The 23,404-nt window shown below is 49.8% G+C and overlaps 1 protein-coding gene across 2 annotated transcripts; it reads left to right on the top strand.

Annotated features, from left to right (window-relative positions):
* The first annotated feature begins 827 nt into the window (after positions 1-827).
* Positions 828-9,696, top strand: Dynll2 (dynein light chain LC8-type 2). Of its 2 annotated transcripts, none has more exons than XM_051158247.1 (3): positions 828-886; positions 4,614-4,752; positions 8,835-9,696. In XM_051158247.1, exons 2-3 carry the CDS (start codon positions 4,621-4,623, stop codon positions 8,970-8,972), a joined length of 270 nt encoding a protein of 89 aa, XP_051014204.1. In that variant the 5' UTR covers positions 828-886; positions 4,614-4,620; the 3' UTR covers positions 8,973-9,696. The 2 variants fall into 2 exon arrangements, with proteins under 2 accessions (XP_051014204.1, XP_051014203.1); XM_051158246.1 differs by lacking the exon at positions 828-886 and adding an exon at positions 942-1,114.
* Positions 9,697-23,404: the final 13,708 nt, after the last annotated feature.

Below are 23,404 nucleotides of genomic sequence, written 5' to 3'. Positions count from 1 at the left end.
TGGGATTAAAGGCGTGCACTACAACGCCCCGGGATAAAGTCGTTACCTCACAGCTCATACCTATCCGTTCCTTTCAGTCCCCTCGGGTCCTGTTTAACTGGACAGGTGGGGATGCCTGACTTATTACCTCTATCCTCAAAGGACCATAAAGTGCAGAGGCTGTACTGCTATTGTTTTTGAAGATGGTGGTTAGGGACCTAGCTATGGGTGGGCAGAATGGCTGAGCAGGAAGCAAAAGGGACCTTTCCAGAATGTGAGGGTGGCGGTAGGGGTGTGGGGATACCGAGGACTGCTTATGCCTTTACTTCATTGTGGGGCTTGGCTGCTCCTCTCCCAAGTGTTGCCAGCCAAGGGAAATGGTGCCCTGTATAATCTTCAGTCTCTCGTGATTTTTAATCCCCTCCTCTGTCGCTTTCTGAAGTTGGGACCTGGGAGCCCTTCTCTGCTGAGTCTGAAATCTCCATGCCTCCACTCCTCCCTTCCTGGACCTGTGGTCTCCACGCCTCTCTCTCTTTTTTGGGGAGGACGGGGGGGGGGGAATACTCTTTTTATATCTCCCCACAGTGGTCTCTCAAAGCCTGGGCAGACAGGGGTCTGCTTTCTCCTTTCTCCTCCTTCTAAGGCCTCAGTTCCCTCCCCCCACCTTCTCCAGGTCCCCTTCCCCACCCCACCCCCTCCTCCGCCCCGAGGCATTGTGGGAGGAAACAAGATGTGGAGCGAGAGCGGCGCGGGGAGAAGCCCGCAGTGCGGGGCCGGGCGGGCGCAGCCAATGGGGAGCGCGGACGGCGGCGCGCGCGGCAGGGGGGCGGGGGCGGGGCTCTATTTCAGGGCCGCGCGTCGGCCACGCTCAGCGGCGGAGCGGAGCGGACTGCGAGGCGCCGAACGGGTACAGGCGGTCGGCCGGGTGGCGCGAGGCGGAGCGCGGGCGGCCGGGGGAGCTCGGAGGGCGGACGGCAGCGCGAGCGCTCGGCTCGGGGCCGCGGGAGCAAGGGGGACACCGCGGCGGCAGCGGCTGCTGCTGCAGGACGAGCCCAGGGGGACACCGCCCCTGCCCGCGCTCTGCTACAGCCCAGCGCTGCTCCCCAGGGGCCCGTGCGGACTCGCCTGCGTGACGGTGAGCGGGGGCCCGGGGACTAGCCCTCGCCCTGGTCGCCTCGGCCTCCGGAAGACCCCGCAGCCCCTCGGGGGAGCCCGCCCGCCCGCGGTGCGCGGAGTCCTCTAGAGGTCCGAGGAGGGCGAGCGGGCCGGCAGGCCGAGCCGGGTGGAGAGGGCTCCGGCATGACGCGGCTCCTCAGGCCGCCACCGCCACCCTCCGGGGCGTCCTTCCTGCAGCGAGGTCGCCCGGCCACTCCGGCGGGGTTCCAGGCCTGGCGAGGGAGGGCGGAGGACTGGCCGCGGCCTGTGGACGGGGCGGGGAGGCGGATGCTTTCTCATTCCCCAGGTGCTGCCCTTCGTGGTCCCTGCCCTCCTGATGAAGGGATGGGGTGTGTGTGTGTGTGTGTGTCTGTGTGTATGGGGGAAGGGGTACGGCCCCCTTGGAAATCCGAAACGAGGCAATAACGCTTGTGCGTGTCAAGGAATGGTGCAGGGCGGTCCGTGTCATTTGGACAGTTGGAGGCTTTTTTTTCCCCCCTCCTCCTCCGGGTGAGACCGGGAACAGAGGATGAGAGAGCTGTCCTGGTGCTCCTTTTGCGGGAGCTCCTGGCTCGTGACTCAGGAAGCTGGCTTGGGGCCCTTTGGCCATCCTTTTATCTGGAGGCCGAGCCTCCCCCGCCCGCCCCCCCCCCCCCCACCTCCCGAGGACGGAAAAGATAGCTGGGCGTCTAGCTCGCCTAACCTTTTTCTCTCAGGCACCTTGGATAGAGGTTGCTAGGGCTGGGCCTCACCTTTCTGAGACGCCTGAGGGGCCAGGGGTGAATCGTGGCATTGTAGTCACAAGACCAGCATTATGTAATCGCGGGATCTCTCTCTTGGAGAGTAAGACAGCTCTTAATTACTGTGACAAAGTTGATCCTTTGGACTGGGGGGGGGGGGGATGAAGCAGTGAAGCAGGTGAGCTTTTTAGCAAAATGGTGCCAATTTCATACTTCGTTGTCTGTAGCCAGGCTCCACCCCCAACCTCTGGAATTGTAAACAGTGCCCCCTTCTGAGTGGTAACCTGGAACAGGCCACCAGGTGACATTGTTTTTTTTTTCTTTCCTTCTAGAAAGGTCTCATCATCCGCCCTTTTCTTTGCTCAAACCTCATGGATATTGCCCCGTTCCTCTCATTACAGCTATTGTTTGTAAACGCGGTTGTTTACCCAAGGTCATAGAGCTAGTCAGTCTAGAACAGGCATCTCTTGACCTTTTCTTAACCACCACAGATTCCTTGAGGCTCTAATTTTTCTTTGGCGTGGAGGCTTCTGAGCTGAACACTAGCCAGTGTCGCTTAAGAGGAAGAAGCCTTGCCGAGGTGCCCTGGGTGCAGCTAAGGGCCGCCTTGCTTGGCAGCGCACGTTGTGTGCATTTGAGGGTCTCGGTGGGTAGTGCGGACTTAAAAGTGGATTGGAACGATACCAGGAATTTCCTTGAGCAGTCAGGCTTCTGTGTAGCCTCGTATCAAGATTCGGAGGGGGATAGCATCTCTTTCCACTGGGCTGGGCCACAACCAGTGGCGCTTTTGGAGTTGAGGTGAGGGGAATCAATACTACTGTGTGTGATGAGAGTGGTCAAGGACCAGGCCGGGTTTTGTCGCTCATTTATTGTAAAGTAGCTCATATAACTATAGACTGCCAAGGTAGATGAGTCTGCACTGAGTCTACCTCAGAAGTCTGGTTGCTTGCTGGATGGTGAATGCCACAGCCCAGGAAGCACGGCTGTGAAAGAACGCTGTAGAAATATTAATAACCCCCTTTAGCCTTGCACCTCCTCCATCTCCAGGTTTTTCTCGGTCATGTGTTTTTATTGTTTGAAACAAGGTCTCATTGTAACCGAGGTCGGCTTTGAATGCCTGGTCTTCTGCCTCTACATCCCAAGTGTTAAAATTTCAGGTGTGAACCACCACACTTGGTGGCCCTGTTTTCATTTAAGGGAAAGTGCTCAGCTTTCCCATCAGCATAATAAGTATTTAAGTTTTCACTTCATTAATGCTTTTTGAATGAATAAAAGCAATTTTTATGCCAGGTGTGGTGGCACATGCCTGTAATTCCAGCACTTAGGGAGGCAGAGGCAGGTGGAGATCTTGAGTTCTAGGTCAGCCTGAACTACCCGTCTTAAACCAAAGCCACAAATCCAACCAAACATACACGGGAAGCAAAAAGTCAGGACAAATCCTTGTTGGAGCCGTAACTTTGAATATTGAACACTGTAGTGAGGAGAGTGGGGAAGCAGGATTGGACGTGGTGACACCTGACTGCTTCTCTAGTTAGAGGTACATGGCCCCCATTATTTAAGAGGTCATTATCTTTGCCACCAGGCTTTATGTATGAAGTCCTTTATTTTTACCAAAGTGGAGTTGGCTCCCCCCACCTTTTTTATTTAGTTTTTAAAGACAGTGTTTCTCTGTGTAGCCTTGGCTGTCCTGGACTCACTTTGTAGACCAGGCTGTCCTTGAACTCACACTGATCCGCCTGCTTCTGCTCCCAAGTGCTGGGATTACAGGCATGTGCCCAGCTCTAGTTGGCCTTTTTTTCTGTGAGAGGACCGAGTAGTATTTTAGCCTTTGTAGTCAGAACAGTCTCTAATAATGTGTTCCTATAAAACTTTGACTTGTAAAACAGGTAGGTGGTGGTTGAGTGTGGCTGATAGCCAGCCAGCCCCCTTGCACAGGTGCTCCTTGTTTGCAGGTGCTCTCATATAACCTAGTTAATTCTTAAACAACCTCCAGTTGAGAGCTGACCTCGTTGCTAAAATGGAAGTAATCGATACAGAAAGGCCAAATACCTTGCCGAGACCACAGAGGTTCAGAGTCAGGACCAGAAATCAGGAATACTGATTTTTAGCAGGTGTTTTCTGCTGTGAGACCAGTGGTATCTAATAGTCATTAAACTGTGCGCTTCATCCCTTGAGGTGTTAGCTTCTAGTTTATCTTTAGGATTATGCTGCAGTCCCTGTTTTACAGACTGTGACATAAAAACAGGTAAATTAACTTGGCTGAAAGATAAGTTAGGTGATGCATTGTTGTATTGCTGCAGCTCTCAGTGTTGGGCTAAAGTTCAGAGTGTATGAAATAAGTAGCTGTTGGAAGTTAAAAAAAATCTCTTGTATTGTAAAAACATGACATCTTAACATTTACATCTTTTATTTTTAATACTTGCCTTGTATGGTAGGGACCATACTTCTGCTAAAAGCTTGTAAGCAGTTTAAAAACTTTTTTTGAGACAAGGTTTTTTTGTATGCTAGGCTGGCTTTGAACTCAGATCTTACTACTTCTGTCTCCCAGGTGCTGGGATTTAAGGCATGTGCCACCTTCCCCAGCATAAAACTTCCCTTTAATTAATGTCTCTTGTCTGTGTTTCATACCCTCCCGCTTTCTATACTACCCTCTAGGCCTGAGGCTCCCGACCCATAGCTTAGTCTGTTTATTGCTCACACTGAGACGGTGTCAGCTTGACTTCTGTGCTCCTACTGCAGTGTCACGATGTCTGACCGGAAGGCAGTGATCAAGAACGCAGACATGTCTGAGGACATGCAACAGGATGCCGTTGACTGCGCCACACAGGCCATGGAGAAGTACAACATAGAGAAGGACATTGCCGCCTATATCAAGAAGGTGAGGCGGGAGGAGCGAGGCCTGACGCCTAGCTGCCGGGCAGGGTGAGGGGCGTGGCGTTGGCCCGCCAGGGGTGGCCCTTCACACAGAACCCTGCAGATTTGTGAAGCAGCTGAATTGTGGGCTGATTCTGCGTTGCCAAAGCAATCACCTTAGTGGTTCTTGCTGAGGCTTTGCTGAAGCTGTGCTAGTTTTACAGATAGTTTCGTCACTGCAAGGCATTGAGGGAGGGAAAGGCTATGCAGAGAAACTTCAGAAGTAATGTCACGGGCCCAGTTGAGAACTATTCAATCAATATATGATCCTGAGCAGATTTTCAGGGAACTTCATTTACAGTAGTGTATCCCTTATAATTCTCATAATTGCAATTAAAATTTTCCCTTAAAAGACTTAGGTTCTGCATATTTTGCAATATTTACTACTCTTTTCCCTATACTTTATTTATTTATTTATTTATTTTTTGGTTTTTCGAGACAGGGTCTCTCTGTGTAGCCTTGGCTATCCTGGACTCACTTTGTAGACCAGGCTGGCCTCGAACTCACAGCGATCCGCCTGCCTCTGCCTCCCTTAACCCTGAGTGCTGGGATTAAAGGCGTGCGCCACCATGCCCGGCTTCCCTATATTTTATTTTTAAAAAATTAGCCTTATGTGTATGAGTATGTTGCCTGTGTGTGTCTACCGCATGCGAGCCTGATCCTGTGGAGGCCAGAAGAGGCCATTTAGGCCCCCTGAGACTGGAGTTATGGATGGTTTTGAACTGCTGTGTGGGTGCTATGAATTGAGCCCAGGTCCCTGGAAGAGCTGCAAGTGCTCTTAACTGCTGAGCCATCTCCAGCAATCCCCTCCTTGCCTTTTTTTTTTTTTTAAGGAGACAGCAGTTTTATTTTCCGTTTTGTTTTCAGAGACAAGGTTTCTCTATGTAGCCTTAGCTGTCCTGGACTCACTTTGTAGACCAGGCTGGCCTCGAACTCAAGAGCTACCTCTGCCTCTGCTTTCCGAGGTCTGGGATTAAAGGCATGCGCCATCACGCCTGGCTAGCAGTTTTATTTTTATTGGAAATGTGAAGTGTACTCATTACAGAAAATAAAGTAGAAAGTAGGTTTTTGTTCTTTGTTTTTGTATCAAAATGTCACCTTTAGACCAGAAGTCCTTAGCTCAGACATAACAGAGAGGCTGATGGTCTAGCAGGAGGGAATATGTCAAGGGCAAGAATCAGCACTGCCCAGCCTGGAGTCTGGACACGTAGCTGAGGAGCCCAGCCCCAAGACCTGACAGGTCAGACAATGTTCTTAAAGGACACTCGGCATCACCAAGAGTCCTACTTTAGATTGCCAGAAAGAACAGAATTGACTTTAGAAAAAGCCTAAGGAAATCACCCAAGTGGCTTTGCCTTTAAATGGAATTGTGAGACTAGTGTTGCTGGGTTTCAGAATTCCATGGATGACATCATGGGATCTCATGCTGCTTTCCTGGTAGATATTACAGGTCTTTGTAGACCTAGCTTGAGTAGCGCAGATTGCTTCAAGCTCATGAGCCTCTTGAGTAGTGAAATATCACGAGTACACTGCCACCCTCTTAAAGCATATATACCTTGATTCTTCTCTTATCAGCAAAGGCAAGGCTCCTGTACACTGATGGAGAAACTGAGGTTTCTGGAAACAAATCAGACACTGGGAATGGTACCCAGGGTCCTGCTCTTGCGCACAGGCACATGGACAACCAGGTGGCCCTCACCTGGCAGTGTGTGCATGTGGTGAGCCATTGGGTGGTGGCAGGGAGTCGCTCATGTGTGCTGTATTAGTTGGGAACTCAGAACTAAGACAGGCCACATCTCAGAGGCAAAACTCAGCAGTTTCCTAAAGCTTAAATCAGGGACATAACTTGATTCTCAGAGCTGGCCTGAGCTCTCCACAGGGCAGCTCTTGGGCCAGCCTCTGCTTAGTGTCTTCAGCAGATGCCCTCCTACATTCTTAAAAGAATGAGCTGGGCATGGTGGCACACACCTTTAATCCCAGCACTCAGGAGGCAGAGGTGGGCTGATCTCTGAGTTTGAGGCCAGCCTGGTCTACAAAGTGAGGCCAGGACAGCCAGGTCTACGCAGAGAAACCCTGTCTCAAAACAACAACAACAACAACAAAATAATGAGCTCAGATAGTCAGTCCTTTGCTTTTCGATACATCATGCCATTTTTTTTTCTTAATATTTAAAGTCTATGGTTAGTTGAATATATGGATGTACAAGTCACATATAGAGGGCTGGCTGTGTAATTTTTATAAAAATGGTTCAATATCAGAGTTAGTGAAAATTTCCTAAATGGGGCTGGTGAGATGGCTTTGTGGGCAAAGGTGTTTGCTTACAAACCTAAAGATCTGAGTTTGAGCCCTGAAACCCAGATGGTGGAAGGGGGGGGATGGACTCCAGCAGGCTGTCCTCAGGCTTGCACACATGTGCGCTGGCACCCTGGCCACTCCCAGATACATGTAAACACTCAAAAATCCCAAATGACTGCCTGAGGGGAATGGCTAACCCTGAAAAGGCGGTTGAACCCGGAGCAAGAGCTAGGGTTTTGTGTCTCCTGCTTTTTCTTTTTTTTTGTTTTTGTTTTTGATTTGTTTTTTTTCGAGACAGGGTCTATCTGTGTAATCTTGGCTGTCCTGGACTCACTTTGTAGACCAGGCTGGCCTCCAGCTCACAGTGATCCGCCTGCCTCTGCCTCCCGAGTGCTGGGATTAAAGTGTGTTTTGTGTTTTTACTCTATATCTTTTATTTTTAGTATGTGAATGTTTTGCCTTCATGTATGTCTGTCACGTCTGTGCTTGGTCCCTGTGAAGGTCAGAAGAGGGCATCAGATCCTTTGGAATAGGTGTTATAGGTGGCTGTGAGCCACTGTGCCAGTGCCAGGTCCTCCACAAGAGTAGCCAGTCCTCTTCACTGATTTCTATCTCTCCAATCCCCAAGACCTGTGTCTAACCTAGAGACATAGTCCCAGTCTTTGGTCATCTAAGCCCTGACATCCTAAGAAGAGGATGCTAAGAGTATGGTGGCAGTCTGCATAGTACTTAGACGTGCCCTGTGGGGTCTCCAGTTTCTCAGAACTTTGTTTTCCTACCCTTGAGGGTAGGATCAGACAAGGAAGTCATGAGAATGAAACCTCCGTATTATGGAGCCGGGAGAACAGTCAGCCCTACATGACTGATGGTTTTGCTAATCCACCCAGGGAAAGAAGGTAGATTCAGTCTCTTAGAATGAGAGGAATCCTTGTGTGACCCGGGAAAGTGATGATGGTTCTCCTTCACGTCAGACAGAGTCTAGAATCAGGATTGACATTGCATTTGCCTGCCTTTGTTCCTTTGCCTCCTGGAATTGTGTGGTATGGGCGCTTTAGGAGGTTAGACAAGCACATGGCGCATTCAGTGGACAAGAGCCGTGAGGCAGCCTTGATGTGCCCATGGTTGAGGGCTACTGTCCTTCCACAATTTGTGAAGGGCACATCCAGAACGAAGCTGTAGCCTGAGCCACAGTGTGCTAGGGAACTGTCTGATGCCCCAGAGGGTTGCTTAGGTGGTTTTGGAGAACCAGGGAATTGGTGCACAGGCCACACTTGGTGCTCTACAACTGCTCTGCGTTGCTTCACACTTAATCCTCATTTGTTTTAGTAATGTGTGAGGCAGTGCTGGCCAGGCCCCGCTTGCTATGCTGTATGATGACATCATGACATCCTGGTCTCTGATTATTATCTTGAAGGATCATAGGGTGGGCAGGTCTGGGTGTGGGGTGACTAGAGGATGGAGAGATGATCAGGGTGTAGAGTGCTCTAGGCTTGGCAGAGAGGAATAATGGAGCCTTTGTGGCGTTCCATTATTGATGAGGGTACGAGTGTTGTTGCCAGCCTTAGAACCTGAGCTTCAGAGGTTCGAGAGCTGAGGCCCTGGGCTGGGGGAGCAGGGCTGGGGGTGGGATCCTGGACGAAGTAGGTGGGAACACTAAATGTGTGTGTTGTAATTGCTGGGAGTGGCTCCTGTTTTCATTTCTTCTCCAACAACCTTAACTACCTTTTCTTTCCCTCTTTTATTCTTTTTTAGGAATTTGACAAGAAATATAATCCTACCTGGCATTGTATCGTGGGCCGAAATTTTGGCAGCTATGTCACACACGAGACAAAGCACTTCATCTATTTTTACTTGGGTCAAGTTGCAATCCTCCTCTTCAAGTCAGGCTAGGTGGCCGAGGTGAAGGTGTCAGTGGCGGCGGCAGCGATGGCAAGCAGGCAGCGTTGCTGGGACTGTTTTGCCCTGGGGCCAGCATCAGGAAGTCCTCTCCAATGGCTGTGCTACTGCATGGACTGTGTACTCGATTTCATGTGTGTGTCGCAGTAAACAAAAACCAAACTTCTTTCTGTTTAGTTGCCTGGGGAAGAAGGCTGCTTTATGTTTATTTTTTTTAAGACTTCAAAAATATTTTTTTGGTTGTACTGCACTAGGAAATCTCTCCCACCCCTCCTTTTCCTCTTTGTCTCCCTAGTTAAATAAAAGGCCCTCAGCGAGCTGGAAAGACTAGGAGGGCTGGGGAATAGAAGTAGGTTTCAAGGCTGAAAAAAGACTGCAGCTGCCTCTCAGGTGGTGGATGCTGCTCTGAGAGGGCCGGGGGCCTGTGAGAACAGGTTAGGGTTGGCACAGAGAGGGTAGGTAGGTGGGGGACTGCTAGTACCAGGGAGAATATTCCACTGAACTGTGACTTTAGGCTTGGGGCAGGGGTGGGTGGGGTGCAGTCTTTAAGGGGCCCTGCGATGTGTTTGTGGTGTGGAGTGGGAGCAGACTCGTCTTGCTGTCTTTGTCAGGATTTCTGAGTAAGGGCTGTGTCTTTGTGGGTTACCTTCGTTTATTCCAGCCAGAGATCGTGTTGGTAGGAAGCTGGGAGTAAGATTAGCTTGACTTTTCCCTTTACAGTCTTCTGTCTGCTCCCTGCTTAGCCCTCCGTTTTTCTCATTCCTCAGTTCTCTTAGGGCAGCCCCTGTTGTTGGCTGGCAAGGGAATTCTGGTGACTGTAGTTCCTTAGTTAGGTCTTAGCAATCAAACCAAATCGGTGTCCCCCTTGATTCTTCTTTGTGTATGTCTGTGTTTGTCTGTGTGTGTGCGGGGGTGGGTTTCGGGTAGAGACGGGGGAAGGGGCAGGAGAAGTGGAATCTCTAGGATGTTTGGGGAGTTAGAAGGGGCACAGCTAGTTCTAAGTGGGCTTTTATGTCACCTGTTGTGGGGGTGGGGACAGGCTGGTGTCAGACCATCCCCTTTCCCTCAGGCATCCAGCTTAGACACTCTGCTGTGCCCTGTGGCTGGCTGTCTGTTCCCTGGAGAAGTTTTTGGAAGGTCACCTAGGATAAGATGGCCATACTGCCATCTGCCCTGGAGTTGGATTTGGGGCAGGGGACAACTTGTGGCTAGTCCCAGCCTCTAGTGGGAAGGGCAGAGGGCCTCCTAGGAACAGGTCTGAAGTGTAATAATCAAGCTCTGGGCGCCAGGAGGTGGAGAAGGGCTGCAGGTGGGAAGAGATTCCAGAGGGTGCAAGGGCAACCTTGTCTGTTGGTGACATGATGGGGTGGGTGGGAGTTGTCATTGCCAATTGAGCTGCTGGTTCTTTGAATCACATTCAGAACTTGTGTAGGGTTGACACTGTAAAGGGTGGGGACATGTAGCGCTTTCCCCAGCCCATTCTTGGTGGGGGAGGCAGGAGAATGCCCCTTCCTCCTAAGCCCTTAGTGTGTGTTGAGCTTTTGTTTTTCTTCAGTGCTGGCAGGGGAGGGTGGGAACTGGTGGTGACTGAGTTCCCTGTTCAAACCTTTCATTGGGTATAAGACTGAATGTTTGAATTTAGGTTTTATTTTTCTTATGAATGTCTAGATCTGTGTTTCTCTCTGCCCTCCAAGACTCTGGCCAGTTGGAAGTGTCTAGTTTTGTTCATCTCTCATTTCTGGTGCAGGGACTGAGACCCTGCCACATCTATGCTCTGCATCCACGCCTCTTTTGGACATTAAAGGTCGATTGATGCACTTCTGAGCTTTTGGGTTTCTTTGGGGGTGAAGGGTTGGGTTGGTCTGGTGCTGTTGGTGCCACACAGTGGGTAGGGTTGGGTGGTGTTTCCTAGGGTAAAGGGGAATGCAAATGTGGTATTGGTGGGTATTGGAGGCAGGCAGGGCTTCAGGGTTGGCTGGATGTGGGTGGAGGACTGCGGCAGTGAAGCACCAAGGCATGAATCAGACTGCAGACCCTGACTTGTTGCTGCCTTTGCTGCTTAGTGACTGACAGCCTTGGGGGTGCCAGGACAGGGCTGTGACATGGAACTGTAGGCCCAAAGTTACCTTCTCCTGCTCCAGATGTCACACGCGTGACAACATTTCTACACAGGTAAGCCTAGTCTAGTTGTGCAGGATTTCTGGAGACCAGGCCCATCTTGTGGGGGCCCTAGAAGGGAATGATAAACAAGATCACGTGGGACTGAGGAAGGAAGATGGGAGCTGTAATTCTTGTAGAAGAAACAGCCACTTAAGCTGTGACCAGACGGGGTGGAGAAAAGGGACATCACTTGTTTTTCAATCTTGGGGTCACCTCTACCCCTTTGAGGATGCCCCCCACCCCACTGCAGAGGAAAGTAAGAATGCTGGCCTGAATAAATGGAGGGTGTCCTGCAGAGGTGAACAGTGTGACAGTGGGTAGGAGCTGTTGATGTAGTGTTGCTGTCATTGTTTCCCTGTCCCTGAGCCCTAGTGACCTCTAGCCTAGGCCCAAGGTGTGGCCATGATCGTTTTTGCTCAGTTATCAGACCCCTGGACATTGCAGAATGGTGTGCCTTCTTCCCTCCACCATTGCCTAGTCTTCTGCCAACTTCCCTTGCTTATTTTTCTGCCCACATCCTCAACTGCTTTATCTTGGAGCATAGCTGTGCCCATCTGCAGCGAGTGCTGGAAAAAAGTAATTCCTGGCCAGATGGAAACAGCATAGGACAGTCTAGGTAGCCCCCTTGATGGGTCACCTGGCCTTCTGGAAGAATTTGATGATTAGCAAGCCTTAGATAATCTTGCTTGCCAGCTCTGTCTGCAAGAGAAATAAGATGCATTTTTCTTTTTGTTTTTTTTGTTTGTTTGTTTGTTTTCGAGGTGGGGATTAATTTTTAAAACATTGCTTTCATGTTTGCTTGAGACTCAAAGAGCAGTCATTAATCAAATTATTTTGGATGAGCAAACCGAATCCTAAGCCCGCTCAGTTGGTATACTGCTTAACAGGCATGGATGGTGGGTTCTCACTGGTACACCTTACGGTTTAGGCTTAACCTAAATTGGGTGAGGAGCCCTAACTCCACTGGTGGTTTTCAGTTAGTTGCTCTGCTTGACCAAGAGCAAGAAAAGATGAGGTGTTTCCCTTCCCTCACCCATCTTTCTCCCGAGGGTTGCGCTGCCCACTTTGTAAGGCCTTTCTCTGTCTTAGAGGAGCTTGGCCACTCTCCGAGTTCTGATCGCCAGTCTCCAATGAAAGACACTGTTACCCTCTTCACTAAAAGCTCAGGTGTTCCTGTATATGATGTGTGTGAGCTTGGGGTTCACACCAGTAGGCGCAAACATCCACAGGTGGCTGCTGTGTTAATTCAGAGAGGCCTCTGAGAGGTTGAAGAGATCCAGCAGAGTGCCCGGTTCCTGTAGTGATACCTGTCTATCTTGGTTGGGCTTTTTTTGTTTTTCGAGACAGGGTTTCTCTGTGTAGCCTTGGCTGTCCTGGACTCACTTGTAGGCCAGGCTGGCCTTGAACTCACAGCGATCCACCTGCTTCTGCCTCCTGAGTGCTGGGATTAAAGGCGTGCGCCACCACTGCCTGGCTTGGTTAGGCCTTTTAGAGAGAAGTCCAATATGCAAAAGCAGTGTTGTGGGGACAACGTGTAAAGTCACCTTAGCTCCAGCCCGTCTGTCCTATGCATATGGACAAGTCTTTGGCTTTTCTGAATCATCATCTGTGCTCTTTGCTGAAGTGTGGTTGTGAGGACCCATTGTGATGTCAGAGTGCTTTGAGTTGATTGAAATGAAGACACCTGCGTAATAAAGTCTGAGGAGACAGGATTTTGGGGGAAGTCAAGATTCTTACGTCACACCAGCCTTTTCCTTCTCCACACATTTGTGTACATACAGGAAGTCCAGGACCAGAAACATACTACGGCCTCGTGGGCGCTAGGACAGACGAGATGTAAGCTTAGGCTCCGGACTCGAAGCTAGGTTTGATCTTGGTTTGGGGGCAGCAGCATGGACTGGTTTGTTACGAGGTTCTGCTCTGCTGGTACACAGCTCAGTGGAGTAAATCTCAGATACTCCTGTGCAGACATCAACTCCAGACCACTTATGTCCCCTTGAAAGAAACCCTGTAGCTATTTGCAGTCAATCCCCACTCCCTCTTCCGCCTGTAAAAAACACTAATCCACTGTGCTTGTGCCCAAGTCTGGAGCCCAGTGGTTGACACTGGGTGTCCCCACCACTCTTCTTAGTTTTGGAGAAACTCCTGAGGCTGGAGTTGCTTGTCATCCAGTCCAGCCAAATCAAGTCCCAGTCCTAGTTGCCTCCCCTATCCTGGGACTACTGGCATGTGCCACTGCATCTTTTTTTCCTCCCAATTAATTTTATTTTTATTTTTGGTTTTTCAAGATAGGGTTTCTCTGTGTAGCCTTGGCTGTTCTGGACTTGCTTTGTTAGATGAGGCTAGCCCCCCAACTCAGAGATCCTCCTGTCTATGTCTTGAGTGCTGGGATTAAAAGCATGTGCCACCACACCCAGCAATGAATTCATTAATTTATAATTATATGTATGGGTGCTTTGCAAACATACATGTCTGCATGGCATATATATATGTATTGTGCCTATGATACATGTTTGAGCCCCTGGAACTGGAATTAGAGTTGTGACCGTGTGGGTCCTGGGAGTTGAACCTAAGACCTTTGGAAGAACAGTCAGTGTTCTTAACCCCTGAGCCAAACCTCCAGCCTCTACACCTGGTGTTTAAAATGTGGATCCTGGGAGATTGAGCTCTGGTCCTCTTGCTTGTGTGCCAAGCGCTTTACCGACTGAGCCACCTCCCCAGCCCATTAATCTACTTTGACTGGACCACACTTGGCCAAAACCCAACATAGACGTCTTTAAACTACAGAAGGTGAGTTCTCCCTCTATTCTGCAGCCAGTGGGTTCCGGTCCATAGCTGTAGTTGGTGTTAGGATGGGTGGTTTTTTCCAACCTGTTGGAATCAGCTGGTACCGGGCACCATCAGAGTGGCTGTGTAATACTCTGCTACATGCCGACAGTGGAACACGAATGTGCTAAATGCTATTTGAGGAGCAGTAACCTTGAGTCACTGCCTGATTCCTCCATCAAAACAATCCTCTGAATTCCTGGCACTGGCATGCTGTTAAGTGCCTTGACTTATTTTGGTGCAAACCAGCCTTCACCTCCGGGGAAGCGAGATTTTTCTCTGATTTATATAAAAGTCACTTCTAACTCCAGAAACAGCCAGCAGCACTAGTAGGCTGTCTTGTCTGTTAGCTAAGTCCCTTGCAGGGAATTGCCTTATGCAGGTGTGGGGCCTGGCTAGGCAGGGCTGAAGTCTGTAGGACAGGCTGGAAGCTCAGGCAGTGGGTGAGATCTCGTCAGAAGCCCCAGGCATCTATAGGTGGCTCCCTGCTATGCAGGGGTGATCTCAGTAGCTGACTGTGAACATCAGATCTGCTGAATAGCTCCTTCACGTCACAGCAGCAACCTACAGTTTGGAGGTAACTGTAAAGCTCAGCCAGCTCCACAGGATGGGCTCTCCCAGTGTGTGTCTTTCCTACTCGGTCCCCACACAGCTCCCTAAACCCAGTGTCTGCAGAGGAAAGCAGCTGTACAGTGTGGCCACCCTGTGGACCACTGGAGATGAGTAAGAGGCGCTGGGTGCTCCGTCTGCACACCTCTGCTCTGGGGTGTAGTTAGCTGTTATGAACACATTTGTGGTAGGTGACAAGGGGAGAAGAGGGAGGGAAACAAGTGTGCTGCACATGTGCAAGACAGAACGGGGTAGGTACAAAGTCTTATTGGCTGCAGCCTCCGGGCTCAGCTTCTCTGTCCCTGGCACTGCAAGCACCCGCATCAGGTGGCCTGAAGAGTGAAGGCAGCCTCAACAGCAGCCCTGACCTGTCTCTCACAGAGATGCCTCTCTTGGGGGGGACCCCTGGTGAATGGGCAGTACACTCAGCAGGCTCCATCTGCTACCCTACCACAAAAGGTGAAGTTAAAACTATTTTCGTGATACTGTATGGACCCCAAGGCTTCACTGTAGGCAAGCACTCTGCCACTGCACTGCTGGTAACACAGCACGTTCTAGGCCAGCCAGGGCTACACTGCCCTGCACTTAAGGCCACAAGTGACACAAAGGCCCGCTATGTCTTCAAATTTCTTTTGTTGTTTTTCTTTCAGCTATACAAGGGGGCCTGACACAATAACATCATTCACTTTGAGGGGGAACTCTTGACTTAGTCCACCCAGGATACTGAACCCCTAGAAATCCCACAAAAAGTCTTGACATATTATCAAGTGGGTTTCCTGTCCTGTGAAATGCAAATATCTGCTCACTACTGGGCCCTGTAGCTTTAGTGTCACTCGTGGAGTGGACCGCTGTGACATCTAGTGGAAGGGAAAGATAAGGTCCCTGCGGACTAAATGATGATAAGGCTGGACAGGGATTCCTGGGATGTAGGCCAGTTAGAAAGTGCTTGTGTTGACAGCGGGGTGCAAATGGCTTCTGGTCTTTACAAACAGGTACTAAGAAAGGCATTTGCTACCTCAAAAGCTGTGTACCAAATGCCAGGAAAGGTGTTGAACCCTTTTCACGGCAGACTAAGTCACCTCGCAGTTTGCGCAGGGAATTGAAGCCTTGAATTCATGTGTGTGGTCCGTCCGTCCGTCCATCTGCCCCGCCCTGTTTTAACCGTATCAGTAATTTGTTGCAGTGACAAAATAAGTGATCACAGCAACTCAAGGAAGAGCTTCCTCCAGCTTGTAGTCCCAGGAGCTTGAGACACCTGGTCACATCGCCTTCAGTCAGGAAGTGGAGGACAGACGCGGGTTCACAACTCATTGTTTAATTTTTCTTCAGTCCAGGGTCCTGGGCCGTGGGATGGTCTTGCCCACAGTGAAGGCAGGCCTTCCCACCTCGGTGACCCCGTCGCTTGTCCCCTAGGTTATTTTGGATTCTGTCAAGTTGACAGTTGCTATGATAAAATACCTGAACAAAAGCAACTTCAAGAGAGAAAGGGCTGCACGCCTTTAATTTCAGCACTCGGGAGGCAGAGGATGGTGGATCACTGTGAGTTCGAGGCCAGCCTGGTCTACAAAGTGAGTCCAGGACAGCCAGGACTACACAGAGAAACCTTGTCTCAAAAAACGGAGAGAGAGGAGAGAGAGGAGAGAGAGAGGGAGAGGAGAGAGAGAGGGAGAAGAGAGGAGAGAGGGAGAGGAGAGGAGAGAGAGGGGGGGGGAGCGCTAAATCTCACAGCAAGGAAGTCAAAGCAGCACCTCGAGACAGCTGAGCCACAGGCACAGTGGCGAGGAGAGCGGAGGGAGAAAAAACTCATGCACACTGGCTTGTGCTCAGCTCCTCCTCTTGTGCAGCCCCCAACTCTCTGGAGGCGCTGTGCTTTTCGTCCTGGGCGTTCTTCCCACCTCAAAGTAGACAAGACACTCCGCAACCCACTGCCCACAGGCCAGCCCAGGTAAGCTGAGGGCAGGCTGGTCTACATAGCAAGTTCTAGGCCAGCCAGGGCTGCATAGCAAGACCCTGTCTAAGAAAAAGTAAGTGGGGCTGGACAGATGGCTCAGAGGTTAAGGGCTCTTCCAAAGTTCCCGAGTTCAATTCCCAGCAACCACATGGTGGCTCACAACCAGATATAGTGAGATCTGGTGCCCTCTTCTGGCGGGCAGGCACACATGCAGGCAGAACATTGTATACATAATAAATAAATCTTTAAAAAAAAAAAAAGAGTAAGCATCATAACTGTACCCCTTGTCAGCTTCACAATTATAAATGTGTCACTTTAAGCCACAACCGTCTACCTCTTGTCTCCAAGGTCTCATGTGTAAAATGTCTCGTAAGGTAAAATGTAGTTCAGCTTAAAAAAAAAAAAAAACCATAGTGTTTTAATTTAGAGTCACTATTGCTGCGATGAAACACCATGACCAAAAGCAAGCTGGGAAGGAAGAGTTTATTTGGCTTACACTTCTGCATCATTGGTCATTATCAAAGAAAGAGCAGAAACTCGAGCAGGGCAGGAACCCGGAGGCAGGAGCTGATGCGGACACTAGGGAGGATGCTGCTTACTGGCTTGCTCCTCATGGCTAGCTCAGCCTTCTTTTCTTTTTCTGGTTTTTTCAAGACAGGGTTTCTCTTGTAGTCCTGGCTGTCCTGGACTTGTAGACCAGGCTGGCTTTGAACATACAGAGATTCGCCTGCCTCTGCCTCCCAAGTGCTGGGACTTTTTGCCCCACTCTGTCCAGCAGTCTGCTTTCTTTCTTTTTAAACAAAATCTACTTTATTTGCATATGAGTGTTTTACCTGCCAAAGAGGGCATCAGTTCACATTATGGATGGTTGTGAGCCACCATGTGGTTGCTGGGAATTGAACTCAGGACCTCTGGAAGAGCAGGTGGCACTCTTAACCACTGAGCCATTGCTCTAGCCCCCACAGCTTGCTTTCTTATAGGACTCAGGACATACCATCTGCCCAGGGAGGGCCCCATCCACAATAGACTGGGCCTTCCCCTGTCAATCACTTATTAAGAAAATGCCCTACAGGCTTGCCCACAGTCCATTCTTAATTTTTTTTTTTTTTCCGAGACAGGGTTTCTCTGTGTAGCCTTGGCTATTCTGGACTCGCATTATAGACCAGGCTGGCCTTGAACTCACAGAGATCCGCCTGCCTCTGCCCAGTGATGGGATTAAAGGTATGCATCACCACCTCCTGGCCCATTCTTAATTTTATGGAAGGAACTTCTTTTTTTCTTTTTGGTTTTTCGAGACAGTGTCTCTCTGTGTTAGCCTTGGCTGTCCTGGACTCTCTCTGTAGACCAGGCTGGCCTTGAACTCAGGAAGGAATTTCTCAATTGAGGTTCCCTTCTCTCAGATGAGTCTAGCTTCTGTCAAGCTGACATAAAACTAGCCAGCACACCATAGTCTTTTTTTAAAAATTCAGTATTTTAAAAGTCCAAACTCTCTCAAGTTTGAGCTCAAATAAAACCAAGCAAGTTTTATCTTTTCAACATAAGATGGAACAAATAAACTTTCTTATTCCAAAACGAGAGGCCAGGGGCATAGCAAATAAACAGTGCCCCCAAAGCAAAACGGAAACCCATCAGGGAAAACACCAAGTCTGGTAGTTCCAGTGTCCGACATCTGGAGCTTGTTTTGTAGTCTGGGCTCCCAGGGGCTTGGGTAACCCCACCCCCAGCTCTGCCTCGGCATACATGGCTTCTTAGGCTTTGGCTGCATACACTCCACACGTGCAGCCTGTCTTGCTTGGCAGACACTCCAATACTCTGAGGGTTCTATTGCAAGCATGGCTTCTCCTCACAGCTTCGTACAGTTTCCTTTCAGAGCTTCTCAGCGGGACCTAAAGTCTTGCCACACAGTGCCTGGCCTCAGCTGCTCTCTGTAGCCTCTTCAATGTTGCCTCTTTGCCTTCGAAGCCAGTATCAGGTGGACAACACTTTCGACACCATCAAATTGTCCTGCTAGCTTGAGATTAAGTCTGGCCCACTTGGACCACAGCTGTACCCACTTCCTGGTGTTGGTCCTGGAGAAACAATTTCTCAGGCAGTTACTTTTGAGGAGCAAAGAACCCCTTCAATTTAGGCTTTCTTCCTTTAAACAATTCAGATCTCTACAAGATGGAGCCTGCAAAGGGTGGGGGCCTTGCCCCCAGGACGCCTTTCCCAGTACCTTATGGAAAGAAGCTTGAGCTTTTGGAACAAAAGCTTGCACTTTTCGGTGTTTTTTAACCTGGAAAAGTTAACAGTTTCACATTTTGTTATGATTACATTGTAAGGTTCTTGAAACAAGGTCCATAAAAAACAAAACAAAAAACCACGTTGTGTAACACCTGTGCCAACTAGCACCACTGTCCTGGGCATACAAACTTTCAAATCATCAAGCTTCAAAAAAAGAAAGAAAGAAAGAAAGAAAAAACCCCCAAAAAACAAAAAACAAAACAAAAAATAACCCCCCACAAAACCAAACCAAACCAACAAAACAAATTTTTATATTCGTGGAGAAGCAGCGCCATCTTCTGGCATGAATGAATAGTGCAGGACAGAGCCGGAGAGGCTCAAGTGCCTGGGTTGGTTGTCCTGCATTGCAGCGGCAAGGCCATGCTGGAAGCAAAGCTCTTGCCTTAGAATGCCCTCCCACAGCTTGGAAAAAAATTATTCTCCCCTAAACGCTGGTTTTTGGCTTTTAAGCCATAGTCTTCAATGATGTGCAACTAGGAAGAATTTTATTTAGGGGTTTGCAAGGGTGGAAATGTCACTTTCTGGATATGTTATTTGCTAGGCACTGAGCTTGGATTTGATCTTTGGGTGTGTGGTTTTGTGTGTGTGTGCATGCGGAGGTAAGAACTCTGGTGCTATCCTCAAGAATCACCCACTGTGATTTTTGAGACAGCATCTTTCACTGGCCTGGGGCTCTCCTGACTAGGCTTGTCTGGCTAGCCGGGAGCCCCAGGGAACTACCTGTTTCTGCCTCTCTGGTGCTGGGATTACAGACCCAAGCCACCAGCCGGGCATGGTGGCGCACACTTTTAATTCCAGCACTGGGGAGGCAGAGGCAGGTGGATCTCTGTGAGAGTGGCCTACAAAGCAAGTCCAGATAAACCCTGTCTCAAAAAGACCAACAAAACAAAACCCAAGCCACCATGTATCCCCCCCCCCCAATTTTTAATTTTATTTTTCCCAATTTTTAAAATATGGGTCCTGGGGATTGAATTATCTTTCCCACACTCACTTTACCAACTAAGCCGTGTCCCTAGCCCCCAACACTGCCTACAAAGTACCTTAGACTTTATCATTTGTACAGTAGCTGTAATAATGACATCTTTTTATTACAGGGCAATAAAAATGTTGGGGCTGGAGAGATGGCTCAGTGGTTAAGAGCACTGACTGCTCTTCCAAAGGACCTGGGTTCAATTCCCAGCACTCACATGGCAGCTCACAACTGTCTGTTAACTCCAAGATCTGACACCCTCATAAGGACATACATGCAGGCTAAACACCAATGCACATATAATAAAAATAAATTATTTTTTTTAAAAAAATGCCGTAAGATGTAAAGTGCATGCAGACAGGTAAAGCTGTTGGAACAGAGCAAGCATCCCATAAACTTCAGTATACTTTCTGGATGCAGTTATCTGGTAACTGCGTGGTCCTTTCCGGCCTTGCTTTCATCAGGCAGATTTGGAAGGATACTTAGCTCCACTATTAGTTCTGGTTCTACGCAGGAAGTAATCAGGCATCTCCCTCCCACAGTTCTCAAGCTTCCTTACACGCGTGTGCTGGAAACTAGAGAGGAGGCCCCTGCATCCCTCGGGGAAGGGGGGGGGGCTTGCTCTCTACATAACACCCAGTTCAGCTTGGTCTCCTGAGCTCTGTGTATATCCTGTGGTCTAAGGTGATCCTGGCTTCCTCGGCTTCCCCTCATATTGTGGTCTGGAGCTGCTTTTTCATAGGCAAGGCGTTGGGGCGCTCATAGAACTCAACATTGTTTATTGTCACCTCTCTCAGGACTTGTCGTAGTAATTTGTTAGCCTTCCCCCAAGTGCCCAAATGCTCACTAGCCTGGTTATTTTGATTGTTTGACAGGAAGATAAATCTGGCTGCGATTATTCATCCCAGGCAGAAGTCTGAACCTATCCGCTGGATCTTACAGGATAACTTACACTCAGGTGTTCTACAGCGGCTCCAATTTCCTGGGTTCTGGAGACCACAGTTTGCACGAGGCAGGGGAGGTCTGCCGGCGATGCACTGCACAGCTGCGGTTGCTGGCGGTTATTGATTGGGGTGGTCTAGGTAACCGGGCCCCATGTGTGTGTCTCATCATTTGGTAGACCAGCCTGGGCTGGTTAATTGTGGCGCTAGCTTCCAAGAGCATGCCCAAGAAAGTCAGCTGTTATCATCCTTCAAGGCTGTTCTAGAATCACTTTGCTGCCTTTGCAAAAGCAAGCTGCTCCCCACCCCCCCACCCCCGCCGAGAAACTAGCGGGTCACCTGTGATGGGAGGAGCCTCACAGTCAGAAGGCACAGTGCGGATATGGGAGGGGTGGGCTGTACACAAGGATCTTTGGTAGCCATTAGCATTATTTTAATCCTCATAACAAACCAGGGTGCAGGTCTTGTCATTGATACTTTACAGATTAAAACCCTGCCATTCAGAGAGCTTAAGAGACTTGCGTAAGCACTCATAGTGGGAGGCAGAGAGAGAGAGTGTGAACCCAGGTCCTCCTGCCTCTGCCCCGCCTCTAGCCACTGTGCATTAGGTACTTGGTGTGCTGTGTGTGGCTCTGACTTGGTACGTGCGTGTTCAGCACCAGGTGTTTTCCATTCCCTACCCTGGTCCCTGTTGCAAGGTGCTTACCACAGCTTTGAATTCTTCCTAACACTCTCAGGACTTCTCCCAGCAAACACAAGGCCTTGTCCCTGGGGTACCTTCCCCTCTGGGCTTTTGGGGCTCAGGGACACATTGTGTGTAGGGAACCAGGTGCTGATGACATGTGTCTCCAGCCAGGCTGTGCCTCAGGTGATAAGTCAGGTGGTCCTTCCTGCAGAAGCTCCAGAAGCCCCAGAAGCCTTGATGGCTCCCTGGTCACCCTGCCCCAACTCCTCACATAGAAGTTGTCCTGTTTGCCTGCACTGCTCTCTTCCCATAGGCTTCTGCAGGGACCTCTCTCTCAGTCTCTGGCTCTCTCCTCTTTCTTTCTTTTCTCCTTCTCCTCCTCCTCCTCCTCCTCCTCCTCCTCCTCCTTCTTCTTCTTCTTCTTTCTGAGACAGGGTTTCTCTGTGTAGCTTTGGCTGTCCTAGATTCACTTTGTAGACTAGGCTGGCCTTGAACTCACAGAGATCCGCTTGCCCCTGCCTCCCGAGTACAGGGATTAAAGGCGTGCGCCACCATTCCCAGCCCTCTTTCTGTATAAAACCTGGTCTCATTTCCCTGGCACCCCAGCCCTCTACCATCTCACCTAACCCACTTCCCCATGCTATTTCTCACCACTGAAGCCCATTCCCTCTGCAATTTAGTGAGGGACACTGTGGCTTTCTCCTCTGACTGCAGCTGATGAACTGCCCTCCATCTTCAATCCTGATCCACATGGCTCCTCCTACCCTTGCTCTAGTGTGTAGGTATTGCCTGATCACCTGATCACCATTTTGTGGTTTCAAAAGTTCTAGAGAGAACAGAGCTTATCAGTGCCTGGTATCCAGCACGGAGCCCAGAGAAATGAAATATGAATGACATACATGCCTGTGATCCCAGCTCTCCTGCAAAGGTCCGGGCCAGCCTGGTCTATTTAATGAGTTCCAGGCCAGCGGGGCTATATATATCAAGATAGTGAGAACATGTCTCAAAAGACTCAGAAGAAAAACAAGCAGAAAGGCAAAAATCAGTGAGAGTTTCAGGACTCTGGAGGCCTGAAATCCTTAGGTTGAAGGATGACCGTGGACCCCAGAAACTCCAGGGACTCTGGGCAGTGAAGGGGAAAGACACTTTGTGGGACGAGTGTCCTTAGACTGTCCCTTGGGTCTCCATCCTCGGAGGCAGCTCCTCTGGCCATGTTCAGGGAGATGGGTTCAGGGAGATGGGCTCCACCAATAACTCTAAGAGGGCTTCCTAGGGACAGTGGAGAGAGACACCACGGGAAGCCACCGGCCCCCTCCCCACAAGGTGGAGTCCTGCCTCCTCCTCCAGGTACGCTGTCAGGGGCTTTGCCTCTGTCACTGTCCATCCATGCTGTAGTCTCCAGTTAAAGTCTAGAGACGCTGCATTGTGACAAAAGCAACCGAAGTTTTGAGAGAGGCCAGGGCTTCTCTGTGTGTGGTGCTTTTGGCCCAGGGAGGGCTGCAGAGACTCTTTCCAGGTCTGGTGGTTTGAATAGGAATGCCCCCATAGGCACGTGTGTTTGAATGCTTGGTCTACGTAGAATGGCACTTTTAGGAGGTGTGGCCTTCTTGGAGGAAGTATGTCACGGCGAGGGCTTGGGGGTGGGGTGAGCTTTGAGGTCTTAGATGCTTAAATTAGGCCAAGCATAGGATTCCTTTCTGCTGTCTTCAGATCAAGATGTAGAACTTGCTGGGCACGGTGGCACACACCTGTAATCACAGCACTTAGGGAGGCAGAGGCAGGTGGGTCTCTGTGACTTTGTGGTCACCCTGGTCTACAAATCAAGTCCAAGAACAGCCAAGGCTGCACAGAGAAACCCTGTCTAGAAAGACGAAATGAAACAAAACAAAACAAAACAACAACAAAAAGAGACGGAAATTGGTACCAGGAGTGGGGTATTGCTGTGATAGGCCTGACCACGCTTTTGTCTGGAGGAATATGAACTTTGGGACTTTGGGCTAG

This window comes from Acomys russatus, chromosome 16 (genome assembly GCF_903995435.1).
Source record: "Acomys russatus chromosome 16, mAcoRus1.1, whole genome shotgun sequence".
NCBI classification, from domain to species: domain Eukaryota; kingdom Metazoa; phylum Chordata; class Mammalia; order Rodentia; family Muridae; genus Acomys; species Acomys russatus.
This window is presented reverse-complemented; position numbering and strand designations above follow the sequence as displayed.

What these genes read in the sequence shown, in the direction of transcription:
- Dynll2 (XM_051158247.1), top strand. Translation starts at nt 4,621, where the DNA reads ATGTCTGACCGGAAGGCAGTGATCAAGAACGCAGACATGTCTGAGGAC. An exon ending in TTGCCGCCTATATCAAGAAG is followed by an intron (nt 4,753 to 8,834) that starts GTGAGGCGGGAG and finishes ATTCTTTTTTAG; the next exon opens with GAATTTGACAAGAAATATAA.